Below are 25,100 nucleotides of genomic sequence, written 5' to 3'. Positions count from 1 at the left end.
TTTCTTCTTTCCAGCATTTGTTTTCTCCATTTTCCACTTCCTAGGCTATGTTCAACTTGGCGGTTGATCTTAAGCTCGGTCTTGATATGCTCCCTTGCTGCTGAGAGCAAAGCTGCCGTACTCCAATTTCCTTCGTTCTTCAACTGCGTTTTCTGCCGCAAGATATGCCTCTGAACACCCACTGAGAACTTCGCAAGCAGCTCCTTTTGCAGGAAAACATTGTCGACGTGTTCCCCCTTTGAGTGTCAGTTGCGAAGTTATAGAGTGAAGTTGCTCGCAAAGTGCTTCCTGCTCTTCTAGACTGTCGGTTCGGGCGCGTGCGCCGTGGAGATTCTTCAAAAGTTGATCAATCAAAGCCTGTTTGTCGCCATATTTCTCCTTTAGATGCTCAATCACCAATTGGTAGATGCTTCCCGAGACCTCGAAATGCTTCACAGATTCTTCTGCGTCTCCTTCGAGGGCGTCAAGAAGGTAGTTGAAGAGGTTGTCAATGTTTCTGGAATTCGCGGTGTGGTCGAAAGATTTCCAGAAGGTCTCCCATTCCCAGACTTTTCCGTTGAATTTTGGAATTGGGATTGGTGATTGGTGCGAGTTTCATTTCCGGAACTTCACACCTGTTAAGCGAGCTTTTTTCCTGGTTGAATTCAAGCTTCTCTTGAATTAGCCTTGCCAGCACTTTGTTCGCTTTGTCCAGAAGAGTTTGTGCTGCTGTAGTATTTGTTTTAATCCTTCCAATAATATCTGGCAGTGACTGCGTCTTGTCGTCCAACCTGTCCACTGCTTCGCTGAACTTCTTCATTGTTGCCTCTAGCTTGTTTGCTTCGGTGCCAATTGCCGTTTTGGCTGTGCATATCCGTTTCCGAAGTGCCGAAATTTCAGCTGCCTCCATTGAAGAATGGACGTACGCATTGATGGTTTCGGACTTTTCCTGTATGATTGCCGACAGACGGTTTCCTGAGCGTGTCAAAAGGCCTTGCGGCGTCGCCATGGTTGATGTCATATTGAATACTGTATGTAGTTCACTAGAGCTTAGGAGAAGACTTGGACGTGGACGGCGTGTAAAAGAGACATAGTAGAACTCACTTTCTTAGTTGTCGATCGGTCCTTGCCGATGCACCATAAGCCGAAGGGTGGGGAGTGGTATAATGTGTATCAACAGCTATTGCCACGCGGGTCTTTCCGTCTGAGAACCTTCTGTGCCACTCGGGGCCGACCACACCTCAAACTTGAACTTGAACAACTTTATACATACTCAACAATAACAATAATACAAGTAACACAATCTTGAGATAAACTGATCATGAGAGGTGACTCTCTATACGAGCTATATAACCTGCACTGTTATATGGCGAAAGATTCCCATACATTGCAAAAAGGTGCTGTCGTTCAGCACACCGCCAAAGCCCATAACCTGAAAAGTCAACTGCCTGAAGGGAGCATGGAATCTTTGGCAACAACCATTTGTTTCGTCACGCTGAACTACCGAACACTATCGAGTGAACTCCAACAAGCCGCTCTATCAAGACTACTGCGATATCTCTGTGTGCCTTTTGCTGCACTGCAAGAAACACGCATGAGAGATCGGCCCGTCATCAGCATCGAAAATTACACCATATACTGCGGCGATGCTGATGAGAACAAAGTAGGTGGCTGTGTTATAGCTGTGAGGAACAATTACAAGAACCCAGTGGAGGAATTTGGCTCAACGTCGTCTAGATGCGCCTTTCTACGACTGCGGATCGCAGAGGACGTAAACTCTGGATCGTAATTGCTCACGCACCTACGGGAACCGCTGAGGAGAACAGTAAGGACGTCTTCTATGATGAACTCAATTCGTTGATGTCTAAAATACCAAGCCAGCAGGTAATCATTGTCGGAATCGACGCAAATGCGAAGATGGGACTCGAACAGCAATCCGATGTGCTAGGAAAATAGTATTATCCAGCGGAGCGCACGTCGGACAACGGTGACAACGGTCGACTTGTGCGAACAGACGGGCCTTATCATCGCTTCTACGTTTAAGAGGAATCATCGACGCCATCAGCTCACGTGGCAGGGGTCAACCTTTTTAACGCCTGAAGAGCATCGCAAGCGGAAGATGAGGACTCTTAAGCTTTAGCTCGACTACGTTCTGGCGAGGAACATACCTCAGTCAGATATCCGAAAATCTAGAGCTGTTTTGGATGTCGCGTTCTACTCTGACCACCGTCCAGTTCTTCTCAGCTTCAAGATAAGGTTCCACAAGAGAAACCGAGGAGTTCCTCTTCAACCGAAAATCGACATGGCAGGTTTGAAAGACGATGAATCCAGAACAAAATTCCGCCAACGTGTGTCTATTCATGTTGGAGTACGGACCAGGAAGAAGCTTAGCGATGCGGATTCCTTCACAAAAAACATCCAAGACGCTGCAAGGGAAACGCTCCCTGTTCTACTGCCGCGGAAGAAGTTTGCCTTTGCATCTGCGGAAACAAAATCCACGTACAATTCTGTATGTGTCGCGTGCAACGCTGGTGACTTCAACCAGGAAAAGCGTCTTAGAAGGAAGCTCCATCGTCAACTGCAACAGGACCGCAACAACGAGTGGACGTCAAGAGCGATGGAGTTTGAGAAGGTGTGGAAGGACAGGAACCCGCGGAAAGCCTATGCTCTACTAAAACAGTATAGCAGCAAAATGAAAAGATGTTCTCCTGTCCTCAACACTGCCAGTGGAGTAGCTATCGGTGAAGCAACCCTTCCAATTTGGAGGGAACACTTCAAGACCTTGCTGAACTGGTTAGCGCCGTCAGCTCCTGAACTCGAGCACGTTCATAGACCAACATATGCGGTTAACGAGGAGCCACCGACCTAGTCGGAGGTTCTAGTCTGTATTCAAAAAATGAAGAATGGAAAATCTGGTGGAGACGACGGGATTAGCGCAGAAATGCCAAAATATCTTCCTCCGTCTGGGATTAGTGAGATGACAAAATCATCCGTTCAGTATGGATAGAAGAAAGGATACCTGATTCGTGGAGGCACGCTATCATAATTCCCCTCCACAAGGTCACGGACCCTAGGAATTATCGAGAAATCTCTTTGCTGCGTGTTATGTACAAGGGATTGGAGCGGATTATCCTGGACTCATTAAACATCGCAAAGAAACAAAGCGTGACTAGCAAACTGGTTTTCGTCCTGGCCGATGTACGTTTGACAAGGTGTTCATCGTTAGGAGAATGATCGAAATCTGGCAGCGGTATTCGAAGCCAATGCAATTAGCGTTTCTGGACTTTGATGACACTTTCGACTGTCCTCACCGAGGCCGTCTTCTCAAAGCGCTCCGCGCCGATGGAGTACCAGGAAAGTTCGTTCGCTCGCTTGATGACATGAATCAGCCAACAATTGCTGCAGTTATAACACCAGCCGGATGTACGACACTGTTTAAGGTGGTAGCTGGAGTAAGACAAATTACCCTTGGGCTAAAGTATGCCACAATGAAGTTCTCTATGCAGAAATTGATGTGGTATCCGGCGGATGACACGTAGAAGATATCAACATCTTGCACCGCCATCGAAAGTGGCTAAAGTAAATCGTCTTCGCTTCTTTGGTCATATATTAAGGAGACCGGCAGATCGGCTTGTTTAGCGAGTTCTGAGGAGTTTGTCGTGTTCGAGCTGGAAGAAGCCACCTGATCGAAAGCGGAAGTTCTGGACTGAGGTGGTAAAAGAGGACCTGAGCACAGTCGGCGTGGATAGGCAGTTCAGGCGAGACGTAAAGTTTCGCAGAATATGGAATAGCGACGAATGGATTGATTCTGTGCAAGTTCTCGCAGAAGATCGAGAAGGTTGGGCATAGCTGTGTTCAACGACGGCACACCTCGGCGAAGATGCGGGTAATCGCGTCAAGCGATGACATCAGCTATTCATTTACGGCTCCAACATATAATTTTCGCCAAAATACGCGTAGATGCACGCGCACATGTGAACATACATAACGTATAAGAGAGTTAAAACGATATGAAGCAAAGTTGAGTCACGCAAGTGGTTGCGCTCGAAGCGGCGTGGTGGAGATAGCAGTTGGGATCGAGGTGGGACCATCGCGAACTGCAGCAGTGAGCGGTGGTATCGGTGGTACCGGTGGTCCACGCTCGATCCCAACCGCTGTGCTCCGCCCCACCGGTTCGAGCGCAACGACTTATGCATTTGCAGCGTTTTGACCCGACTATATATTACGTAATTTACACACGTTTCATACATTAGATTACACCACATTCGTATTTAGATTACACTATACTTATATTACATTAACACTTCCGTTCATATTGCATCGAATTATATTTTCATCTGCTTCACACGACATAATATTACGTTACATATGCATTTGAATTCACGTTGCACTACATTAAATTGCAGTACATTTATATTGCATTAATTACATTGTTTAGCACTTACATTTATACATAATCATCCATTCATTCATGTAATATTTTCACGCGAGATATGGTGGCACTAACTGATGCTAACTAAAGAACCAAAACCGGAAGTGCGACTCCAAAAACTAGTTTCTGATTTGATCACTGATTAACGATAGAAGCTTTAAAGATGATTGGAGGTGTTCGGTTGCACGATTTGTTGGATGTTCCTTTTTCTACACCTTCCTGTGAAACGCACATGCAATGTGTAGTGCAGTATGCTGTGCACATGTGTGCATTATGAATCACTAGAAATTCATTTGCATTTGTTGCTATTTTTCCAATGCTATTGGTTTGTCCGAATACCATGAAATTTCTAAACTTGGAAATGGTCTGGTTATCTATTCGAATTTCTCACATCTAGATCATAAAGCAGCCGATTCCTGAAATAGATATAAGGTATAAGCACCAGTAGAGGAAGAAAGACTCCTTTGTTCCTAAAACTTCACCCAGATATATTCTGTACAGACAGATTAAATTTTATGCATAATTTTATACATACAGACTTTGTACAGATACAGATTTTGTACACAATTATTTTCCTTTGGAAAACCAATTCTTTGCCATCAAAGAAATTTTTGTAACTAGAAGCTACCAACTTTTTCAGCTGTGCCCGCAATTTGGAAGTCTTGTTTTTGAAAAGTTCGACTTTCAATGAACCTCGGCATAGTTGAGTTTATATTATCGAGTTTGATAAGCTGTACACGAGGTTGTTAAGTAAATTTATTGGCTAACGTTTCGGCTATATCGCCTTCTTCAGAGCCTGAAAAGGGCGATATTCAACCTACAATTCAAAAGACCAACCTCTTCACAACTAAACTCCACGCCTACTTTCAATCACAAATTTAGCGACTACACTGAATGCTCACCTTAGATCGGAGACGCCTGGCATGGACCGCTGACTGATCGATCGCGAGAGCGAATAGTTCGAATGTCACATTCGGATCGGAAGAATCATTCGAGATACGGCGCGAGTTCCCGCGCTGTCGACAGACATTCACCCTTGCGGTTCATTTTAGGGTTTTTGGCCTGAATCCAAAATGCCTCCATCAATTTTTGAGCTAACGTTTTGGATTCGTGCGCTAAGATTTGGACCCTAGTTTCAAAATCGGCTCCGTCGTGTTTTTGTGTTCTATGGACATCTAAAGGTGTCCATTCTCGTAACCTATTCTTGCCGTTCACGTGCTCTTTGATGCGGACATACAGCGTCGTGCCGTTTCACCGACATACTCGTTGCCACTGTTCGTGCACGAAATCAGGTAGATTATCCCAGATCTCAAGCAGTCTCCTGTGGAACAAATAATGCAGTTCGGTGTTGTACAGCTGGTATCGTACAAACGATTCCGAACTGGCTGATGTTTCAAATTGTTCGTTGGTATTTTAACGAACGAAACGGAGCTATCCAAGTCTGCTCTCCTCAGATATCGCCTAATGGCAGCGCTCATTTCATCGAAGATGTAAGGAAAACAGAGAGGTATCTTATCTGTGGTGGGGTTTTCCAATTGCCGTGCTCGTTCACTTCGGTATCGTCTTGTTTCAGACGTTCGGATTTCATAACCATTCGAAACAGCAATTTCGTGAGCCAAAGTTAATGATTCCTTTCTCTCCTCAGGTCCACTACAAACGGTTCTTGCCGTGCTGAACATGTTGTTAAGCACAGCTTTCTTCATATGAAATGGATGAGTAGAAAGAAAATGAACCAAGATGTTTTTATTACTGGGCCTACGATACCATTTCGTTTTGTACGTACCGCTTGAGATGCCAACCTGGATGTTCAAAAAAGGAAGCCAATTGCCCTGTGGTTTCTCCCTAGTAAGTTTTATGTGTTTGGACTGTCGGTTCAACAAGTCAAAGCATTTGTCCATCTCCGCTTGGATGGCGCAAATGACAAAGCAATCGTCAATGTACCGAGAGTAGAACAAATGACGCATTTCCAGAACAGGTGCTTCAATTTTGGCCATAAGTGAAATAGCTAAGGTGGGAGCCAATCTGTGCCCCATAGCTAAACCTCTACGCTGTGCAAAGTAATTCCCGGACCATCTAAAGATATTACAGTCGAGACACGCCTTGAGAAGAACCATCGATTGGGAGGTTGACAATCCGTGTAAATTGATGGTTCTTCTCAAGTCTCGTTTTTAGGAACGTCGAAATAATTGTAAGCAGCGTCGTGTTCGAAAGCGTACTATGCATGCATGATTTTCCTTTACAGTTCCATTTGCAGAAATTGGAACGAAAATAGTAACATGAAACAAGAGAACAAGTGACTGGTTCTTTTCGTTTTACTATTGAATTCTAGTCTTATTGGCGGTGCAGGAGTTGTTACTGGACAATCAGTAGGAAGTGATTACGTTATTTTTGAACCAGGAAGCCGACATTCATTTCAACAGGCTTTAGGAAGGTCAGATAAGCACATTTGTTTGGTCATATGATTTCGTTTTACTATTGAAATTCTAGTTTGTTATTTCTGTACATATCAGATCAATAGCTAATCCTACGGCAATGATTCTATGCGCAGCGAATATGTTGAAGCATCTTCACCTACACGACTATGGCAGCGCTTTACAAACAGCTGTTGAGAAGGTGGTTAAAGACGGGAAGATTCGTACCCGAGACATGGGAGGGTAGGTTTTCTTCTGAGTTGACTTACCATTTTCATAGATAGCAAATGAGACTTATTTGAGAAGTTCTGACAAACACGGAAGATTAAATGTTCATACACTACTTTATTTTTCGTTGGTAAAAAAGTCACCAAAGCAGAAGTTCCACTATAATTCGATAGAGTGGAGATGAAGGCATCTGGGGTCTTGTTGTTTATTTGTAGTGTAACATCATCTAAGAGGGAACTGTAAATGAAGTTGGTATGAACGTTTTCGGATACATCCAGAAGTAATATATTGTCACGCTGCAGCTTTATATTCGTAATCCACTCAAACAGAATCGCTAGGCAAATTTGATGAAACTTTACAGATCCACTGCATCTAGTACTATAGAAATGAAGAAACAGAGTTATGATGCGAAGCGATATGTCATGTTTATTGTCGTAAAGTAAGATAATTTCCGCTCTTCTTTATCGGAGCATTCAACGTGATTTTTCTTCGAGATTTTGAGGTTTTAACAATAGAATAGTGTAAAGAAATGTGCTTAAATTTTTCGCTGTACCGAATATTGCTATGATAACAAGTTTTCACATTTGTGGACAATTCTTAGATGGGCACAGAAACGTTCCTGTTACAAAAACAAGGTAAAAACAGTATTTGATTGGTGCAAAAATAATGCGCGTTTTTTGTTGTCTTTTCGCGACAAATTTTTTCCAGTTACACTCATCTTTTAATACTAGAAGCTGTATACCGTTTTGTAGCGCATTTCGTTGTGGTTATTAGAGCTGAGGTGATTTTGAACGAAAATCAGTATTTGGTCCGTACCAAGACTTGGAAGATAACATGTCCAGGCAAGATTCTCACCAAACCTTCTTCTACGAGTTCAAGCTGGGCAGGTTTGTGGCGGAATGTCAACGCTGTTTGCAGTGAGAGAAGCACAACGTTGGTTCCAAAGGTTTTGTTGTGGCGATATGAGCCTCGAAGATAAAGAACGTTGTGTTCGGCCTTCCGAAGTTGCGTTACGCAGATGGATCGACATCGTTCCTCAGGGATCTGCTTCTTCGAGTGGAAGTGATGTCACAAGGCGCATCACGGAGCCACCAACATCAACGGGGAGTTGGGTGAGCGGACCGCTATTTCACGCTACACTGCTACCGTCAACAGCTGGCTCCGCCGCTTCGGCGAGAAAACTTCTCTCTCAACGATATGCCGCACACGAAACACCTGCGTCGACGACGACTCACGCAGTTCCTTGGAGTGGTTCCCAAACACCATGACGTCGACGATGCTCGGAGCTGCTAAGCACACCATCGAAGCTACCGAAAGTTTTGTCGGGATTTCTATCCCACGCGCTGATCGAGTCCAATCGTTCAGGCCCGATCAGCATCTGCAACAAACTCTTTAGCCCGCGCCTACTAGAGTTTCTGCAGGACCATCACGAGAAACGAAAGCTGCATCCTCTAAGATAAAGATATTCGGTTTGTGCGATGCCCTCTCCCGATGCGTTCAGCCACTTTGGAAACCACAGCTGAATCAACACCAATGGAAAGTTATCCCCACGACAATGCGCGTCCACTCATCTCTATCTTGAGGCGCTTAATTGGAGAACGATTCCCCATCTGACCTCCTCCTCAGATCTCAATCAGACTACCACTGTTGCGAGCTTTTAGGCGTTCACTGAGACGAAAACTGTTTAATTCTTTCATCGACTTCAAATCCGCTGTTGAGTTGTTCTTTGAGTCTTAAAGTAATAGACACTCATGGCCAATATATCGACAGATTAGCATTGATGTCTGATTAAGAAATTGTAAAGGATACGCGGGTGTAAAAAAATAAGTAGCGAACCTAATACTCGGCCCTGAAAAGGATCCATCCAAGGAAATAAAGGTAAGTGGCCCACCAAACTTTGGAGTTCTGCAGTCTTTTGAAAATCTTAGGATTCACTTGAAAAGATTATATGAAGTTTTTATTAGAAGATTTTTAATCATATTTGAAATTGTCGGCCCTAGAGATGTGTTTATTTTGAATAGATACGCCTCCACAACCGAGTTCGCAGATGCCGTCGTAAACTGCTTCGAAATGTAATTTAGTTTATGATCAGCTTACTCTGCATTTATAGTATGGATATGTTGTTTTTTTTTTCGTGTATACTGTTTCCGCTCGTTTGCATTTTTTTCATGCTTCAAGGACCGTTAGAAGATTTGTCACCGAGCTACTCAATGGTTTAGAATTGCCGATTGCACTATCGGATTAACTTTATATTGATACAAATGCAACGATATTCCTTAGTACTCCCTACATCAAACAGGATCAGTGTCAGGAGCATTTTGCCACTTGCGTTTTTTCTTCTGAGTTAGTGTGCGAAGTGCTTTCCTGTCACTCATCTACCGCCGCAGTAAATTCATGTCTTACCTGTTGTTTTCTTGGTTTTAAGAACTGAAATAGCATTGTATATAATTCTAATTTTGCTGTGCATAAATATTTTTCGAAATGTCACAATTTTGAGCGTATAATTGCGTACTTTCAGTTCATAATCAAAAGCAAATAAGCCGTTGATTTCAAATATACTTGCAAACTCTAAATTTGAGAAATATATGCCCTGAAAACGGCAGTTTCGCCAACCTTCGTTAATTACTTCCACACCTCCGCAGACCTGTCGTTGACATGTCTCGCTGATACATCTACGTGGAACGAGAAGGCTTTCGCAAGGCTCTCGCTCGTTTTTCAAAATTGAACAACATGTCTGACAAGAAACATGACATAACACGATCGCGAAAGAAGCTAATCATGTACAACTACACAAAAAAAGGAACAGATGATATCCCATAAACTAAAACAGTAAAGGCGTCCTAGCAGCAGAAAAAAAACAGAATTAACGAGAAAGTACTTGATAAGACCACGTAACTACTTTTGTTGGCTATTTTACACAAAAATATGAGAACCAGGGAAAAGCTAAAACGAATGCTCCGGGGTCCATGCTGCGGCTTGCGAAGTATCAGCGCACATCTTCACTGAGGACGAGTCGCGTCAACTGGCTACGGTTCATTTTATCTGAACTGTAAGTACCCTTTTCATATAGTCTGTCCCTTAAAGTTCGTCTTTGGCTCAGACTCACCTCGACATTACTTGTTACCTCGAACTGCAGAGATGTAGGATGATTATCTCACATATAAGAAACTGGTTAATGATGGATGCTGCGTCGTTGACAAGAGACTCGATTGCAACTTCATGACCGATAATCTGGAACCCCACTGAAGATGAACGAGCTTTTTATCTCTAGGAGATCTATAAATTGATACCAGACTTCTCTGAGAGTATAAAAAAGCTGACTTCATACATGACTCGTCGGCCTACCGCAAGTATTTTTTATAGGTTTATGAACTGTACTGTAAATTGAAGTCGAATGTGAATGTGTGAGCGCATCCCAAGAGGATTGATTAACAGCGTGCACCACCCTGAGAAAGAAGAAAAGGCTAATATAAATACATTAGTAGTTCATCGATTGCGGAATATGCTTCGCAAATATCAGCCAGAACAAAATATTCTTCAGCAGTATCATAGCATTTTTTAAGACCAACCTACTAAAAATGGGAGATATTCCTTCTGACAGGAACCATGAAAGCACTGCATTCAGGGACACAAGTGTTCATTACGATACTCTTAGATACGGGGGCAGATCGAAGGTTTATTGATATCAAACTTGCCAAGGAACTTGAACTAGCTAGTCAAGACACTGTTACTATAAAACCTTTGGAACAGAAACCATAAAGGAAATTCAGTGCACCAAAACATGTCTGAGTGTATGGCACTCTGAAGAAAAACATAAACTTCGTTACTACACTCACGACAATTTTACGAAAGACCTTCCTCAAGGGAAGAAGACCTACAATTTATTGATCAACAACAAATAAAACTTAGCACTCCATGCAAGGAAGACACTGCATTTCCAAAAATATTGATTGGCTACGATTAACTCCGTAACTTCATCAACTTTCAAATACCGCATTTTACTCTCCCTTCTGGACTCATCCTCGTACCGATACTTCTAGGACATATGATTTCTGGACAAAGTACGAATTATAAAATGCAGGATGGAAATTAACTACATTCGCCAGTACATTAAGTGGAATCTCATGGCTAAGAAGATCTATGGAAACGTCCCTGGAACATTCAGTCTCATGATGTAGGAAAGCAGTTCTGCGGTCCTGACAAGGAAAAAAAGCTAGTATAAACGCACAAGTACTGGAAGATCATGATAATAAAGATAACAAACTATTAGCGCTCCATCGACTGCGAAGCGTGCTTCGCAAATATCAGCAAGAGCCACATATTCTCCAGTAATATCACAGCATCTTTCAAGATCAACTTACTAAAAATATCCTCGAAGAAGTGGACGAGAACAAGGACACAGTTGGAAGGATGAAGCATTATCTTCCACATCAACCACTGTTCATCTCCATAAAGACACTACGAAATTAAAAGTAGTGTTTTATGCATCCGAGCATTACAAGAACTGTGCTTCACTTAATGATGTCCCTCATCAAAGACCCGCCACACTGCATAAGCTATACGGAATTCTGCTACGCTTCCGCACTGCAAAGTATGATTTTCTATCGGACGAGTAGAAGGCTTTTCTTAAAGCATATCTTCACGAAGGCCATAGAGGCTTTGCGATATGCTTATAGATCAGAGACCATTGACAAATGGAAAGCTAGTGGTATACAGATTTGTCAGAGTCACTTTTGGCACCATGACCTTACCATTTCTTTTCAGCGCAACAATCCTTTTTTCAATCCTTATTTACGTGAACCATTACGTAAAAAATGAAGAATAAGCTTGAGAAATTCCGCCTGCTCTATATGTCGATAATTTATTTGTCGGAGCACAAGCGATTCCCGAAAGCATAAAAAATATAAAGAAATAAAATCTAACTTTATAGACATCATAGATGCTATGCCCACAACAGATCACTCTTCAAATTTGTGCCCTGAAGTACTTGGGATTCTATAACCAACTTCTTGTTATCGACTAACCAGGCTACGACAGAGCTTATCAGCAAAAGAACCGTTGCTCAACAGATTGCGTCCATCTATGACCGACTAGGATAGTTCATACCTCCTGGTTGAAGCAAAACATTTTTAGCAACTTCTATGGAAGGAATAAGATGATTAAAATGAACCACTGAATGAAGAACATAGATTGCGGAACTTAATTGTAACAAAGTATCCGTCTTCCACTCTTGAAAGTTTTCACATTTTTGTGGAAGTCGGGTACTTTGTTACAATTAAGACTCAACAACTCCACATCGTACACTTTAGCAACTTATTCCGACGCCAGTGGAATCGCTATGACAGCTTGTATTTATTCCACTAGCGAAAAGGAATCCAGTTTTCTTATGTCTAATTCTAAGGTTACGGACAGTAAACGACCCACCTTTTTGTAGAAACTAGAGGTAAACCCCAAAACTATCTAAGCACGGCTTACCCTCTCTAATTTCCAAAGCTTAAAATCTTCAGCAAGCATAAATAAGGTCATTTTCCTAACGAACTCTGAAGTCGTCTTAAATTTATTGAAAACTTCTCCCTAAAACAGGACTGTACGTCAAAAATCGTATCCGTGGGATACGCGAAATTGTTCAGTCATTGGAGTGTATGGAAGTCGGAGTGGAATTTCACTATATCGACATCCAGCAGACACTGGATATTGGAACACTATTAATTAAGAATTTTTGTCTTAGGTGTGGTGGGATGGTTATCCCCTCGGAAAAATTCTCGATGACGGATTCACATCTACCCTTTTTTCTGTTCCTAAAGATCTAGGATTACAAAACGATTCTACCATCTGTAATTCTTCCCTGTAGTTATTTTGTTCTTTTCAAATGTAGTAATCAATGCGGTAACACAGCCGTAGCTCGATGTGTACCCTAAGGTATTTGATGGGTCCGCGCGCCTGGATGACAATAATCCCCCATACAGGCTGAAGGAATTTGTGATGAAAATTTGAATGCTACAGAATTTCTTGAAATTAGCATCATTCAATATATCTCTTTTTTTCTGATTAAACACATCCACTTGATATTTGAAGAAACTTCAATAAATTGCAAAAAAAACTTTCTGTAAAGAGACATGAAAAGTTCTGTATCTTTGCAGGTTCAAAATTGACCGCAGCTAAAACATATTAGAGAAGAAATCGGAAAAATTCATAGGACAAAGACTGTTCTCTATTGTATTGTGCCGATAGATGCCAACCTAATTTGCTAGCGATTTACGAACTGTCAAAAATCAGAGTAAAAGATGCAAAATATCAAAGTTGTAACTTTAGCTGCAAAAAAAGAAAACAGAAAATCCTGTTGAGCTATAAAACCAAGAGATAATGTCTTCCTACAACAAATAGTTGTCTTGCATATTTTGCAAGAAAACAATTTTTAAGCTGGTAATGTCGGTCGCTCCTGGAGTTCAAACATGTCACTTTAGTCAAATTTACAACATCTTCAGAGTCATGGAGTTGTAGCTGTGAGAGATTTCAGATTGTTCGCAATGTTATGTAGATTACGAATATGTAACTATCATTTCACTTTTCGAAAAATATGTTCAAGTCAAAAATCATATATCCTTGGGGTGCAATTATCTCGAACTCAGCCTTGTTAATGTGTACCCGCAGGTAATTTTTTCAGAAACTAGACTCCTTGATAGATTTTGAAAGTTCTAATTACATTCAGTCGGTAGAGCTAAGAGATCCAAAACAAACACAAAAAAACAGGAAACAAGTGTGCTGATATCAACAAGACGAGCATATTGTCTGAGTTAGCCATCGGCAACTCTTTCCGTGGGATTACCGGCTGCACGTTATCATGCGGTAGCCCAGGATGCGACTGTCTCTATCTAAGCTCCTGTTGCCTGTTCTACAGGATATACTCAGCACCAAAGATGATAACGTCCACGAACTCTTCAAGTAGCATACGTTTGAAAGAAGAAGTGAAGCTCCGTCTTGAGATCAGCAAAGGCTCTGCGCTCGGATCCTGCGTACTTGGACATTACACCTTTTTAACCAAATTCACAGTATAGATTTGACATTAAGCGTACTAGTAACTCCATCATTACCTGCCTTGAACAAGTTTTCATTACCTCGACAAACTAGCGATATGGGATACAAGGTAAGTAAGGAGACACGTCCACTACTTAGCTGTCCTTCACACGAGCATGCAAAAACTTTACAATATTATTCAAGAGACGGGTGCACTTGCGTGGCTGCTGAGTCTCAAGTAAGGTGTACATGGAGGATAGGATCGGAACGACCTTCTTCGACATCACCAAAGTACTCCCACATCCCTCCCACATCACATTGCACATCAAAAAATAAGATTTATCCCACATCCATATCATGGATTCGCATCGCAAGACCGAAAACACTTATCTCAACGGATGTTACCAGTGCAGTAAAGGAATAACTGTTACTATAACAGGCAAATCTAGATTCCACAATATATTGCTGAAGTTGAATGTGGGAGTGACAGCTTTACTATCCCCTGCTTTTCTGAAGGCACATTATCCGAACTTGGATTCTTTTTCGAGTCCGCTCGAATCAAAATTGATTGCTCCCTAAGATGAGGAATAAAAACAATGACATTCGAACTGACATGAATCTTCAAATGCGCGCATAATTTCCGAGGAAGTTTCATGTATTATATCGAGTCAGATCACAACAGAACCTAGGAGTTCCATTGGCCTGATCTCAAGCACATCTTAGACATCTATCTGCGATGGTATAGGTATCTACTTCTCACCATAATTGCAGTAACAGGAGCCCTTCTTAAGAGTTATCTATACCTTCTGAAAGCATGCACAAAAACAACGATATCAAGCATGGAAACCATCTTTAAAATTATTAAATCTGCATGGCACATAGAGTCGGGTCAAAACGACATGGAGCAGGTTGCATCTGCGTAAGCGGGTGCGCTCGAAGCGACGCGCTGGAGGCAGCGGTTGGGATCGATGTGGGTCCATTGCGAACTACAGCTAGCATGGATCTCCACTAGATCCTAACGGCTACGCTCTACCGCGCCTCTTCGAGCGCAGCAGCTCCGTGCTTCATGTCGTTTTGACTCCAATATACTTTAATACATATTCTCAGTAATTCTCATGCAACTAATGAATCCAGTTCGCAAAGGAAAGAAGGAAAACAATGACATCAAATAGCAACGATGACATGTTTACGAGGAAAAGATAGACTGAGGAACGCAAATTTATTTGGGAGGAGGGGGGGAGGGGGGGGGGGGGGCGGTCGTTAGGTACCCGCAGCCGAATGAACTGCCTGCAGAAGAGGCTGTCGGTATTCCAGAACAGCTATATCTTAGACTAACTGTGATCACTAAGCCACGCCATGTCACTGAGGTTATGTGCCGTGTATGTATTGCAATAACGTGATAGAGCTGACTTTTAGGAAGGTTCAAAGAAACAACGCAGCAACGTAGAAACTGGAGAAAATGTAGAGAATGAAAGTGGTAAAAATGGTGCAAAAACGTAGGATATCTGTACGGGAACAAAACAACATCAAAAAACATAAATGAAGCTGCAAACGATCCAGTATAAAAGTTAAAAAGTATAAAAGAGAGAATCTGATCGTTAGAAGACGTACATTTATGATTGAAAAAACTATATAGAAGATATATATATATATATACATTTGTATTTACAGAGATCATTGAATGCACGTAAGATACTGCAATAATTTGTAAAAGTTTCGATTTGTTTGTTTTACACAAACAAAACACATTTATTTTCTATTTCTGCCATGTCGTGTGAAATCGTTCGATGTATCTCTATACGTAGGCGATCGACACAGAAGCAATATCAGAGATAGCGTGCTCCTGCTAATCATGTTCCGTACCTCATTAGACGATGAGGGCCGAAGATGGACGACGTGACGGGCGAAGGATAAGGCAATCGCAGCGCAATGCTCTGCTGACGCTATTAACTGATGCGCAGGGCAATTAACGATTGCCTTTGCCAGTCGTTTCCCCTAAGGATAGGTTGTCGCGGAGGCTGCAGGTACCTAACGATACGCACCCAAATTTATTGAGGAAATTCGCTATACACTTTCGTGCATTAGACTGGCTTCAGCGTTCACAACTGGAAAAAATACTCAGAAAAAACCCCTAATTCTCTGAAAGTTATTGTACTCGCTCCAATAATCTTTCGGATTTGTTAACTAAGACCGCTGGTTAGAAACCTCAACATTTCGCAGGAGTATGGGGACGCTCTACAAATGTCGCTTATAGCAGGTTCATCAAGCTGCCAATATTACAATGGAAAGGATCAGCGCTGCTGCCCAAGAATTGTACCTAACGTACGAATTGTACGGACTTCTTGTGCTAGGTGACAGCAAGATGGCAGATTCGAGAAGCTACTTCTTCTGTGATACGCAGAACGAAGTCACTCTGGAACCTACCTGTATGGCCGACTTTGCTCGTAGAGAAGTCGAATTCATCGAGGAATTTCAGCGACAGCTCGGGACAAAAATCAGGGAAACCGAGTATCAAAAGAAAAGAGGGAACCATATCAACGTCTTCGTTCAGACAAAGGCGCAATAGAGGAACTTCGCCGCGAATTCAAGCATTGCTACACGGAAATAGAGGGACAGGCCCGTAGCCAAAGCGAGAGCATTCATACGCTGAAATCAATGAACAGATCAGCAACCAGAACGAAAACATGCAGAGCAGGAGACATGAGATCTTCGCTGCGAGTTTGGGCAATGTAATACGGAAATAAAAGAACAGTTCCGTAACCAGAGCGGCAACATTCACAGCAGGAAGGAAAGCGTTGAAATCACCAAGAACTCGCTTGAGAAATTGGTGGCGACTTCTCCTTGTTACGCACATTTAGTGAGTCAAGACCTAACTCCGCTGAAGTAAGTGGCAGCTAAGAAGACAATATCCAAAAAAGGCTCGACAAATGAGACTACTTTGGAACATCTAGATCATGTGGCACGAAGGAATGTTGGATAGGAGGAAGTTGAAAAAGACCTCTTAGATCTATATGACAAATACGAATGTAAAGAGCAGGAGAAGACGAACGAACTGCTTTTAACCAATCCCACCGAGAGCATTCAACCAAGGAACGAGCTTCTAGGAAACGAGCGGAGAGCGCTACTGGATGAACGGATAGACAGGATCGAGGAATTCCTGAGAGACGACAAGGAAATACCTGAGAGGAAGACAGCTCAACTACATGAGATCGGAAAAACGTTTTCTCATCTGCTCATCCTACTTGGCCATCGGAGAGCATTACTGAGATAGCTGTCCAGTGTATACGACTGTGGAAGCGAGATCAAAACGAACACGTCGTATATTTTGTCTCGACAGCCGCCACGACACTGATCCTTGCTAGAACAAACGCAAGGCGTGCATGTGCTGCAGCGGTACATACCACAACAAGGCTCTATGAATTTTACCAGATACGGTATGCAACCGTCGAATCAGAAAGGATAGGGGAAGAGCTAGATACGCTCACGAATCACTAAGACGAGCAGTCAGTGCCTTCGTTATCCACACCAAGGGGGAGTGTCACAAAGTGAACACAGAATATCGAAATAAAAGAGCAACACAAAGAGATAACAAACAATCTGTGACAGCTGCACTCTCGCGCAGCTGGCTCGCCCAGCTGGCACATTTGCTGGACAATGAGTATTCGAACACAATCAGACTGGAGAGTAAAGTTGTGCCGAGTTCAGACATAGAAGTTGACCGACGATGACCGATGATCGCCCCTGTCCTCCCTTCAGCACCGCGCCTCTCCGCGTAATTACGGCTGCCGCTCCAGCAACTATATATCTTCCACGACCGCCTGAGATCACTACACCCCGCCTTCCTATCTCACTAATCAACGCCGCGCGCGACGTTCGCGCCGCGACGAAGCAGTGGATAGTGCGGATTTTGAAAGGAGGGGAGCCAAACATGAACTGCAGCAGTGAATTCTGACGTACGGGTATAGTAAACTATGCGCATATTATTCGGAATAAAAGAGAAGAAGTAGATCCTTCTATCCAACGTAACTTTACATAAGTAAAAATTATCTCAAAAAGATGCTGCAGGGAAAAGAATAATATACATATATTTTCACACATCTCATAATTTAACACATTTCATGTCCTAATTCTTCTATATAAAGTAGTAGTGCATAAGTATGTGTTTGTCACGATGCCATTCAACGAATTCGTGTTCAAGTTCCAAATGCAGCAGCTATAATAACCGCGACTTTATGCGCCTATTACTTTGTATGCATTCTTTAAACTCCTTTCTACATCTTACCTTTTAAAAATTTTGCATAGATATAATGTTTATATAAAGCGTATGTCAAATATTTCAATACTTGCTTGTACGTTTTATACAGTTTTATATAATGAAACTTTGTATGATTTTTCGAACTTCTTTCAACAGCGTTTTATCGCTTCATTTCTATCCATTCTCTGCATTTAATCAATACGACAGGTTAGGTGTATTAGTGGCGAACAGAGACCTTTGTATCTTCGAGATATACCTTTAGGTACTGTGTATGTCTGCGAGGGATTATTCGCGCCTCGTTAATCGTTGGATGCCAGTTTTACCCAGCTAGATAAGCGAAAAGAAACTCTTAGAAAGCGAAAAAAAAGTAAAGAAGATAGCATAACACCGATCAGTGAGACATTTTTTGAAACATATCTCGCATTCCCAGAAATGGATGAGTGTTTTCCACCTAACAAGTCGAGACAGGATAATTTGATTTTCACTCGCATTTCTAAATAGCATATCACTTATACAAACCAGTTTCATTCTTTCCTTCTTTTATATTAACTTACAAGCACACTTTATGTAGACCTTCAAAGAACATCTAATACCAGGTGCTTTCCTTTCCGTTCGATTTTAAAAGCGCATCATAAGAGCTGCAAGAACGGCGAAAAAGATTGTCGTAAGAGCGGTAGACGCGGCGAAATAGGTGGGGAGGGTGCCGTGGGCGGGGCGTCTTGAAGACGTAGCACAAGAGGAGCAACCAGGCTACTGTAGCGATCATAACGGTATCAGGAGGCGCGCGGTGCAATTAACGACGCTCCTTAGCCTCCTTGATACGCGGCGGCACATCATACGGGTACCTCTTGACCGTTCCCCGTTCATGTTCGTTTGTACTTTATCTTTTTGGTTTCAATAAAGGTCTAATCACCCAAGTTTAGCGCATACTTCGTGGCTGAATAATTCACTGAACTACCGCTAAAACACCTTTCACTTCCATGCCTGATCCTGCGATCGGAAAGTGATCAGAAGCTGATCATATGTATGGAAAATAAGTGCTTGAGAAAGACCCTCTGTATCTCCGACCCATTGAAAGAAAAATGGTGCATTAGAGTAGATTCCCATACTTCTTGAGGCTGGCTTCTAGACAATATTTGCTCTTTCAATCCTTCAATGTAACTATTACTCCATAACATATGAAGTAGTGTAGACATCACATTGCTTAATATATTATGGAATATTAGGTACATTGGAAAATTTGGTGGAGACGACGGGATTAGCGCAGAAATGCTTAGATATCTTCCTTCGTCTGGAATTCGTGAGATGACAAGGATCATTCCCTCAATATGGATAGACGAAAGGATACCTGATTCGTGGAGACACGCTATCATAATTCCCCTCCACAAGAAGTTATCCGTCACGGACCCTGGGAATTATCGAGGAATCTCTTTGCTGCGGAGAACGGTCAACAGGTACCCGTATGATGTGCCGCCGCGTATCCAGGAGGCTAATGAGCGTCGTTAATTGCACCGCGTGCCTCCTGATACCGTTATGATCGCTACAGTAGCCTGGTTGCTCCTCTTGTGCTACGTCTTCAAGACGCCCCGCCCACGGCACCCTCCCCACCTATTTCGCAGCGTCTACCGCTCTTACGACGATTTTTTTCGCCGCGCCTGCAGCTCTTATGATGCGCTTTAAAATCGAACGGAAAGAAAAGTGCCTGGCATTAGATGTTGTTTGAAGGTCTACATAAAGTGTGCTTGTAAGTCAATATAAAAGAAGGAAAGAATGCGATTATTAATTAATTTAGGAATGAAACCATTTAGAAATACGAGTGAAAATGAAACTATCCTGTTTCGACTTGTTAGGTGGAAAACACTCATCCATCTCTGGGAATGCGAGATATGTTTCAAAAAATGTTCCACTGATCGGTGTTATGCTATCTTCTTTACTTTTTTTCGCTTTCTAAGAGTTTCTTTTCGCTTATCTAGCTGGGTAAAACTGGCATCCAACGATTAACGAGGCGCGAATAATCCCTCGCAGACATACACAGTACCTAAAGGTATATCTCGAAGATACAAAGGTCTCTGTTCGCCACTAATACACCTAACCTGTCGTATTGATTAAATGCAGAGAATGGATAGAAATGAAGCGATAAAACGCTGTTGAAAGAAGTTCGAAAAATCATACAAAGTTTCATTATATAAAACTGTATAAAACGTACAAGCAAGTATTGAAATATTTGACATACGCTTTATATAAACATTATATCTATGTAAAATTTTGAAAAGGTAAAATGTAGAAAGGAGTTAAAGAATGTATACAAAATAATAAGCGCATGTTGCTGTTATTATAACTGCCGCAGTTGAAAGTTAAGCACGAATTCGTTGAATGGCATCGTGACAAACACATACTTATGCACTACTACTTTATATAGAAGAATTAGGACATGAAATGTGTTAAATTATGAGATGTGTGAAAATATATGTATATTATTCTTTTCCCTGCAGCATCTTTTTGAGATAATTTTTACTTATGTAGGTTAAATTGGATAAAAGGATCTACTTCTTTTCTTTTATTCCCAATAACATACGCTTAGCTTACTATATCCGTACATCAGAATTCGCTTCGAAATCGTTTTTCACCCCCTCTCTCCCACCCTCCTTGAAAATGCGCACCATACACCGCTTCGTCGCGGCGCGAACGTCGCGCGCGGCGTTGATTAGAGAGCAATAGGGAGGCGGGGTGTAGGCGATCTCAGGCGGTCGTGGAGGACGTAAGCTGGTGAAGCGGCGGCCGTAATTATGCGGAGGAGCGCGGTGCTGAAGGGAGGACAGGAGCGCTCAGCTGGTTTTCGCGGGTACCTCTTGTCCCGCACCCCTTTGCTGCGTATTATGTACAAGATATTGGAGCGCATTATTCTGTACCGACTCATTAAACATCGCGAACAAACAACGCGCGACGAGCAAACTGGCTTTCGTCCTGGCCGATCTACGATTGACCAGGTGTTCATCGTCAGGAGAGTGATCGAAATCTTGCAGCGGTATTCGAAGCCAATGCAATCAGCTTTTCTGGACTTTGAAGGCGCGTTCGACTCTCCTCACCGAGCCCGTCTTCTCAACGCGCTCCCCGCCGATGGAGTACCAGGAAAGTTCGTTCGCTTCTTTGATGACATGAATCAACGAACAACTGCTGCAGTTTGAACACCAGCCGGATGTACAACACCGTTTGAGGTGGTAACTGGAGTAAGACAAAGGGCAGTGGCAGGACCTTTCCTGTTCAATTTCGCCATCGACGACATTATGCAAGAACCAGTAGATCAGTTTCCTGCCGATATCATTCTAGCACCATCAAGACACCCTTTGACCTATCTAGAGTACGCTGACGATGTTGTTATATTCGAGGAAAGCAGTACGAAACTTCAACATGTTGTCAACCTTGTATCGAAGCTGGCTGCAGCCTATAGACTACGTCTACGCCCTGATAAATGCAAGCAGATGTGGATCTCTTCGAGACCTCGGACGGGAATCAGGTTGGACGGACAACCGATAGAACTCGTCGATGAGTTCTGTTATCTGGGCTGTACGCTGAAGAACAACGGCAGCTACGAGAGAGATGTTCATGAAAGATGCGCTAAGGCCACTTCTGCATTTAACTTCTCAACGAAATGCCTGTGGTCGACCCCATCACCAACGAAGTCAAGCTGCGAGTCTAGCTATCCGCAGTTCGCCCTATCATGGATCGGAGATGGAGAGGCTTGATTGCACGGAACGAAAGCTACTTATGTGGTATACCGGCGGATGACACGTGGAAGATATCAACATCTTGCACCGCCATCGAAAGTGACTAAAGTAAATCGTCTTCGCTTCTTTGGTCATATATTAAGGAGACCGACAGATCGCCTTCTTCAACGAGTTCTGAGGAGTTCGTCGAGTTCGAGCTGGAAGAAGCCACCTGGTCGAAAACGGAAGTTCTGGACTGAGGTGGTGAAAGAGAACCTGAGCACACTCAGCGTGGATGGGCAGTTCAGGCGAAATATAAGCTTTTGCAGGATATGGAATAGCGACGAATGGATTGATTCTATGCAAGCTCTCGCAGAAGATCGAAAAGATTGGGCAGAGCTGTGTTCAAGGACGGCACACCTCGGCGAAGATGCGGGTAATCGCGTCAAGCGATGACATCAGCCCGCCGATTAAGTCAAATAAGTCAGGTACATTGTTTTCTAAGTATCGTGTACAAATTCACTTTTTATCCATATTAAAGGCCTACTGCATGTACATTTGTAGTTTATAATTATTCCCTTTATTGCTTTGTTTGACCAAGTAGTTTTGAAAACTCTCTGTGTTTTCTTCTTCATATTTCCTTACAACTGCGTAGATGTCTGCGCCTCTATAGCTAGTAGAGCATTTATGATTGCCCGTATATCTTTGAGCAAGGAAATAATGTGCAACGCATAGTCCGGACATGTTGACGTTTCCTTGGGTTCATTCTCTGGACACCAAACATCTCAGAGCATTTGGAGAAAAATTTACTGAAGTCTCCTCACCGTCGCTTAAAGGCATCACCCCACGAATCTGAGGTGGTGCAGATTTCAGGTGGAGTATTCGTATACGGGATGGGAGACTACGGACAGGGAGGTGATTCCGTCCATTTCTTGCTAATTACCGTAAAAAACGGCCCGGAAGATGCGGCGCCGCACAAGACTGGCGCGCTCCAATTGAACCGCTTGTACAAAATGGTGCGCCAAAACGAATGAAGCTGTATCTTCCGGGCCGTTTTTTACGGCAATTAGGAAGAAATGGACGGAATCACCCACCTCTCCGTAGTCTCGCATCCTGTATACGAATACTCCACCTGAAATCTGCACCACCTCAGATTCGTGGGGTGATGCCTTTAATGGCAAGACATTATAAAGTACCAATTTCATAGCATCGGAAAGATGGCTGAGGAAACAGAAAAGAAGTTGGATACACTTAGTATCCGTGCATCTACCTGAAATAGCTGTCGTTAATTGCAAGACATGGGTCCTTAATACATCACAGCAGTCGCTTAGTAGCTATCTGCCAACTTTTCTTTTTTAGATTAACGAAGTAGATAGGTAGCTGTTTGAAATCCGCGGCGCTTTATCAGTGGTCCGAAGTATATGCCTCACGCTGCGGTATGAGACTACAGGAGTGTCTCTCGAGCGCCGGTACTTGTACCATCACCCGGCAATACGGCGCGGCTGCGGCGCACCTTGCTAGACCAGGCTGTAGCGCCTAATTGCCACACGAGTAGATGAGCGATCCACCTCGACTCTTTAAATGTTGTCAGCACAAGGACAAGGTAATTGTGGTAATTACTACCCGTTAGCTATTCACAGACGATGTCTTCTTAATACTGTGGGTGCTTCGAAACGTAGACACGCAACAAACTTTGAATCACAACCAGTATCTCTATAACAAAGAGCTAGATAATGTGTCTACGAGATAAACACACACAATAAACACACAAATAATGACTATTATCAACGTAACCAGAAAACCGGAGTGCAAATGGCAGTCATTGGTTGAATATTAGAGGAATAGTCCTTCCAAAATCCGTGTAGAAGACACATGTGTTATGAACTTCACAAAACATTCAGATGTTTGGCTTTAAAAACCTTAGAGAAATTAAATGTTCTAAGCGTAGCTTTCTTCACCACGATTCTGGAGTCGTTTTCGTGATTCAACTTCTAAGTTATAAGTCAACTAGTCTGAAGCCGGACTTTCAGATTCCCCGTGGTATTCGCTTCGTGCTCGCTCGATTGGTGGTCAATAAAAATTTAGAGTAGCGTCATTTCATGTAACATTCTACTTCTATTTCTTCTACTACGGATCCAAACCTGTTTTTGTTACTAATGGCGATTTTTTGTTTTTGTTACTCTCCTCGTTCTTTTCATAAATATGAACACTTATCATCGATCCCGATCTTCGTAAAAGCGCGCGGTATAAAATACCTTTTGCTGTTATGGTTATTTCGTGGCATAACTACTTGTATCATCAAAGAGTGCTGCAGGTAACACTCTGCCCACTAATTCAGTCGCTCACATTCATTTGCACTTCTCTTTGTCTGCATAGTATAATAATAATTTGACTGAACCACCATCTTGTTCTCTTCAAATAGGGTATTGGAAATCCTGAATCTCTAACACCGTTGAAAGATTTTCCAGCCGTTTTGCTGAAGGTGTAAATACTACTAAAGCTACTAGTCCCTACTAAAGCGGTCGTCTATACGCGCATATCTAATTTTTTTTAGACATCTGGCAAACTCACGGAAGAGTACTTTTGAGTGAAACGCCTCGCAAGCAACCCGTCCCACTTCATTTTACTGCTTTAACTGAAGGCAAGGAACTACAACTATGTTGAACAGCAATAAAAGTAGGAATTCTAGAGTCCGGCGGGGGGCCCCTTTTGCAAATAAAACATCGTTTCGACACTTCAGAACAGCAGACAGCAGATATGTGCCCAAATTTTACAGACGGTATCATTCGAGTAACTTGCCCAAGCACCTGTTCTTCATCGTTTTCGCTTCTGAGTTTCTTTCACCACAGATAAAAAATTATGTTAGAATCAGAATTTAATGTTTAGAAGAATTAGTAATGAGTTAGCAGAACGTTTCGTGCCTGCTCTTCTAGATCACGATCTTCATCGATGAATGCTTTCTCCTATCCTTTTCCCTCTGCTTTTAATGTGTAGCGCAGTCGGTTAGAGGTCCCGCTGTCTGCACGAATGATCGGAGGTTTGAATCCGCTCTAGTGCTCACCTCTGCTTTCATCCCG

At 42.6% G+C, this 25,100-nt stretch overlaps 9 protein-coding genes across 12 annotated transcripts; 7 read left to right on the top strand and 2 right to left on the bottom strand.

The window, feature by feature from the left end:
• Positions 1 to 69: 69 nt before the first annotated feature.
• On the bottom strand, positions 70 to 1,000 carry RB195_022770 (uncharacterized protein; the record flags this gene model as incomplete). Its single annotated transcript, XM_064209989.1, has 2 exons — positions 70 to 496; positions 615 to 1,000. The coding sequence occupies 2 exons, from the start codon at positions 998 to 1,000 to the stop codon at positions 70 to 72; spliced, it is 813 nt and encodes a 270-aa protein (XP_064065870.1).
• Positions 1,001 to 1,345: 345 nt separating this feature from the next.
• RB195_022769 (uncharacterized protein) lies at positions 1,346 to 2,848 on the top strand (the record flags this gene model as incomplete). 2 transcript variants are annotated; one of them, XM_064209987.1, is made up of 3 exons in its annotated part: positions 1,346 to 1,642; positions 1,717 to 1,863; positions 2,120 to 2,848. In XM_064209987.1, 3 exons carry the CDS (start codon positions 1,346 to 1,348, stop codon positions 2,846 to 2,848), a joined length of 1,173 nt encoding a protein of 390 aa, XP_064065868.1. The 2 variants fall into 2 exon arrangements, with proteins under 2 accessions (XP_064065868.1, XP_064065869.1); XM_064209988.1 differs by having other exon boundaries at positions 1,439 to 1,642.
• Positions 2,849 to 3,209: 361 nt separating this feature from the next.
• Positions 3,210 to 3,518, top strand: RB195_022768 (uncharacterized protein; the record flags this gene model as incomplete). The annotated part of the gene is made up of 1 exon (XM_064209986.1): positions 3,210 to 3,518. The coding sequence occupies one exon, from the start codon at positions 3,210 to 3,212 to the stop codon at positions 3,516 to 3,518; it is 309 nt and encodes a 102-aa protein (XP_064065867.1).
• A 2,104-nt stretch (positions 3,519 to 5,622) lies between these two features.
• RB195_022767 (uncharacterized protein) lies at positions 5,623 to 6,444 on the bottom strand (the record flags this gene model as incomplete). Its single annotated transcript, XM_064209985.1, has 1 exon — positions 5,623 to 6,444. One exon carries the CDS (start codon positions 6,442 to 6,444, stop codon positions 5,623 to 5,625), a length of 822 nt encoding a protein of 273 aa, XP_064065866.1.
• Positions 6,445 to 6,632: 188 nt separating this feature from the next.
• RB195_022766 (uncharacterized protein) lies at positions 6,633 to 9,295 on the top strand (the record flags this gene model as incomplete). 2 transcript variants are annotated; one of them, XM_064209984.1, is made up of 5 exons in its annotated part: positions 6,633 to 6,682; positions 6,741 to 6,842; positions 6,922 to 7,065; positions 9,072 to 9,122; positions 9,229 to 9,295. In XM_064209984.1, 5 exons carry the CDS (start codon positions 6,633 to 6,635, stop codon positions 9,293 to 9,295), a joined length of 414 nt encoding a protein of 137 aa, XP_064065865.1. The 2 variants fall into 2 exon arrangements, with proteins under 2 accessions (XP_064065865.1, XP_013290454.2); XM_013435000.2 differs by lacking the exon at positions 9,229 to 9,295 and adding an exon at positions 7,412 to 7,489 and having other exon boundaries at positions 9,072 to 9,126.
• Positions 9,296 to 16,345: 7,050 nt separating this feature from the next.
• RB195_022765 (uncharacterized protein) lies at positions 16,346 to 16,630 on the top strand (the record flags this gene model as incomplete). Its single annotated transcript, XM_064209983.1, has 1 exon — positions 16,346 to 16,630. The coding sequence occupies one exon, from the start codon at positions 16,346 to 16,348 to the stop codon at positions 16,628 to 16,630; it is 285 nt and encodes a 94-aa protein (XP_064065864.1).
• Positions 16,631 to 21,105: 4,475 nt separating this feature from the next.
• RB195_022764 (uncharacterized protein) lies at positions 21,106 to 21,504 on the top strand (the record flags this gene model as incomplete). Of its 2 annotated transcripts, none has more annotated exons than XM_064209981.1 (1): positions 21,106 to 21,504. In XM_064209981.1, one exon carries the CDS (start codon positions 21,106 to 21,108, stop codon positions 21,502 to 21,504), a length of 399 nt encoding a protein of 132 aa, XP_064065862.1. The 2 variants fall into 2 exon arrangements, with proteins under 2 accessions (XP_064065862.1, XP_064065863.1); XM_064209982.1 differs by having other exon boundaries at positions 21,196 to 21,504.
• Positions 21,505 to 21,603: 99 nt separating this feature from the next.
• On the top strand, positions 21,604 to 22,062 carry RB195_022763 (uncharacterized protein; the record flags this gene model as incomplete). The annotated part of the gene is made up of 1 exon (XM_064209980.1): positions 21,604 to 22,062. One exon carries the CDS (start codon positions 21,604 to 21,606, stop codon positions 22,060 to 22,062), a length of 459 nt encoding a protein of 152 aa, XP_064065861.1.
• Positions 22,063 to 22,101: 39 nt separating this feature from the next.
• On the top strand, positions 22,102 to 22,479 carry RB195_022762 (uncharacterized protein; the record flags this gene model as incomplete). The annotated part of the gene is made up of 1 exon (XM_064209979.1): positions 22,102 to 22,479. The coding sequence occupies one exon, from the start codon at positions 22,102 to 22,104 to the stop codon at positions 22,477 to 22,479; it is 378 nt and encodes a 125-aa protein (XP_064065860.1).
• Between the last annotated feature and the right edge of the window lie 2,621 nt (positions 22,480 to 25,100).

Source organism: Necator americanus, chromosome X (assembly GCF_031761385.1).
Source record: "Necator americanus strain Aroian chromosome X, whole genome shotgun sequence".
Taxonomy (NCBI): Eukaryota; Metazoa; Nematoda; class Chromadorea; order Rhabditida; family Ancylostomatidae; genus Necator; species Necator americanus.
Note: the sequence above shows the minus strand (reverse complement) of the source record. Positions and strands in the feature narration are given on the sequence as shown.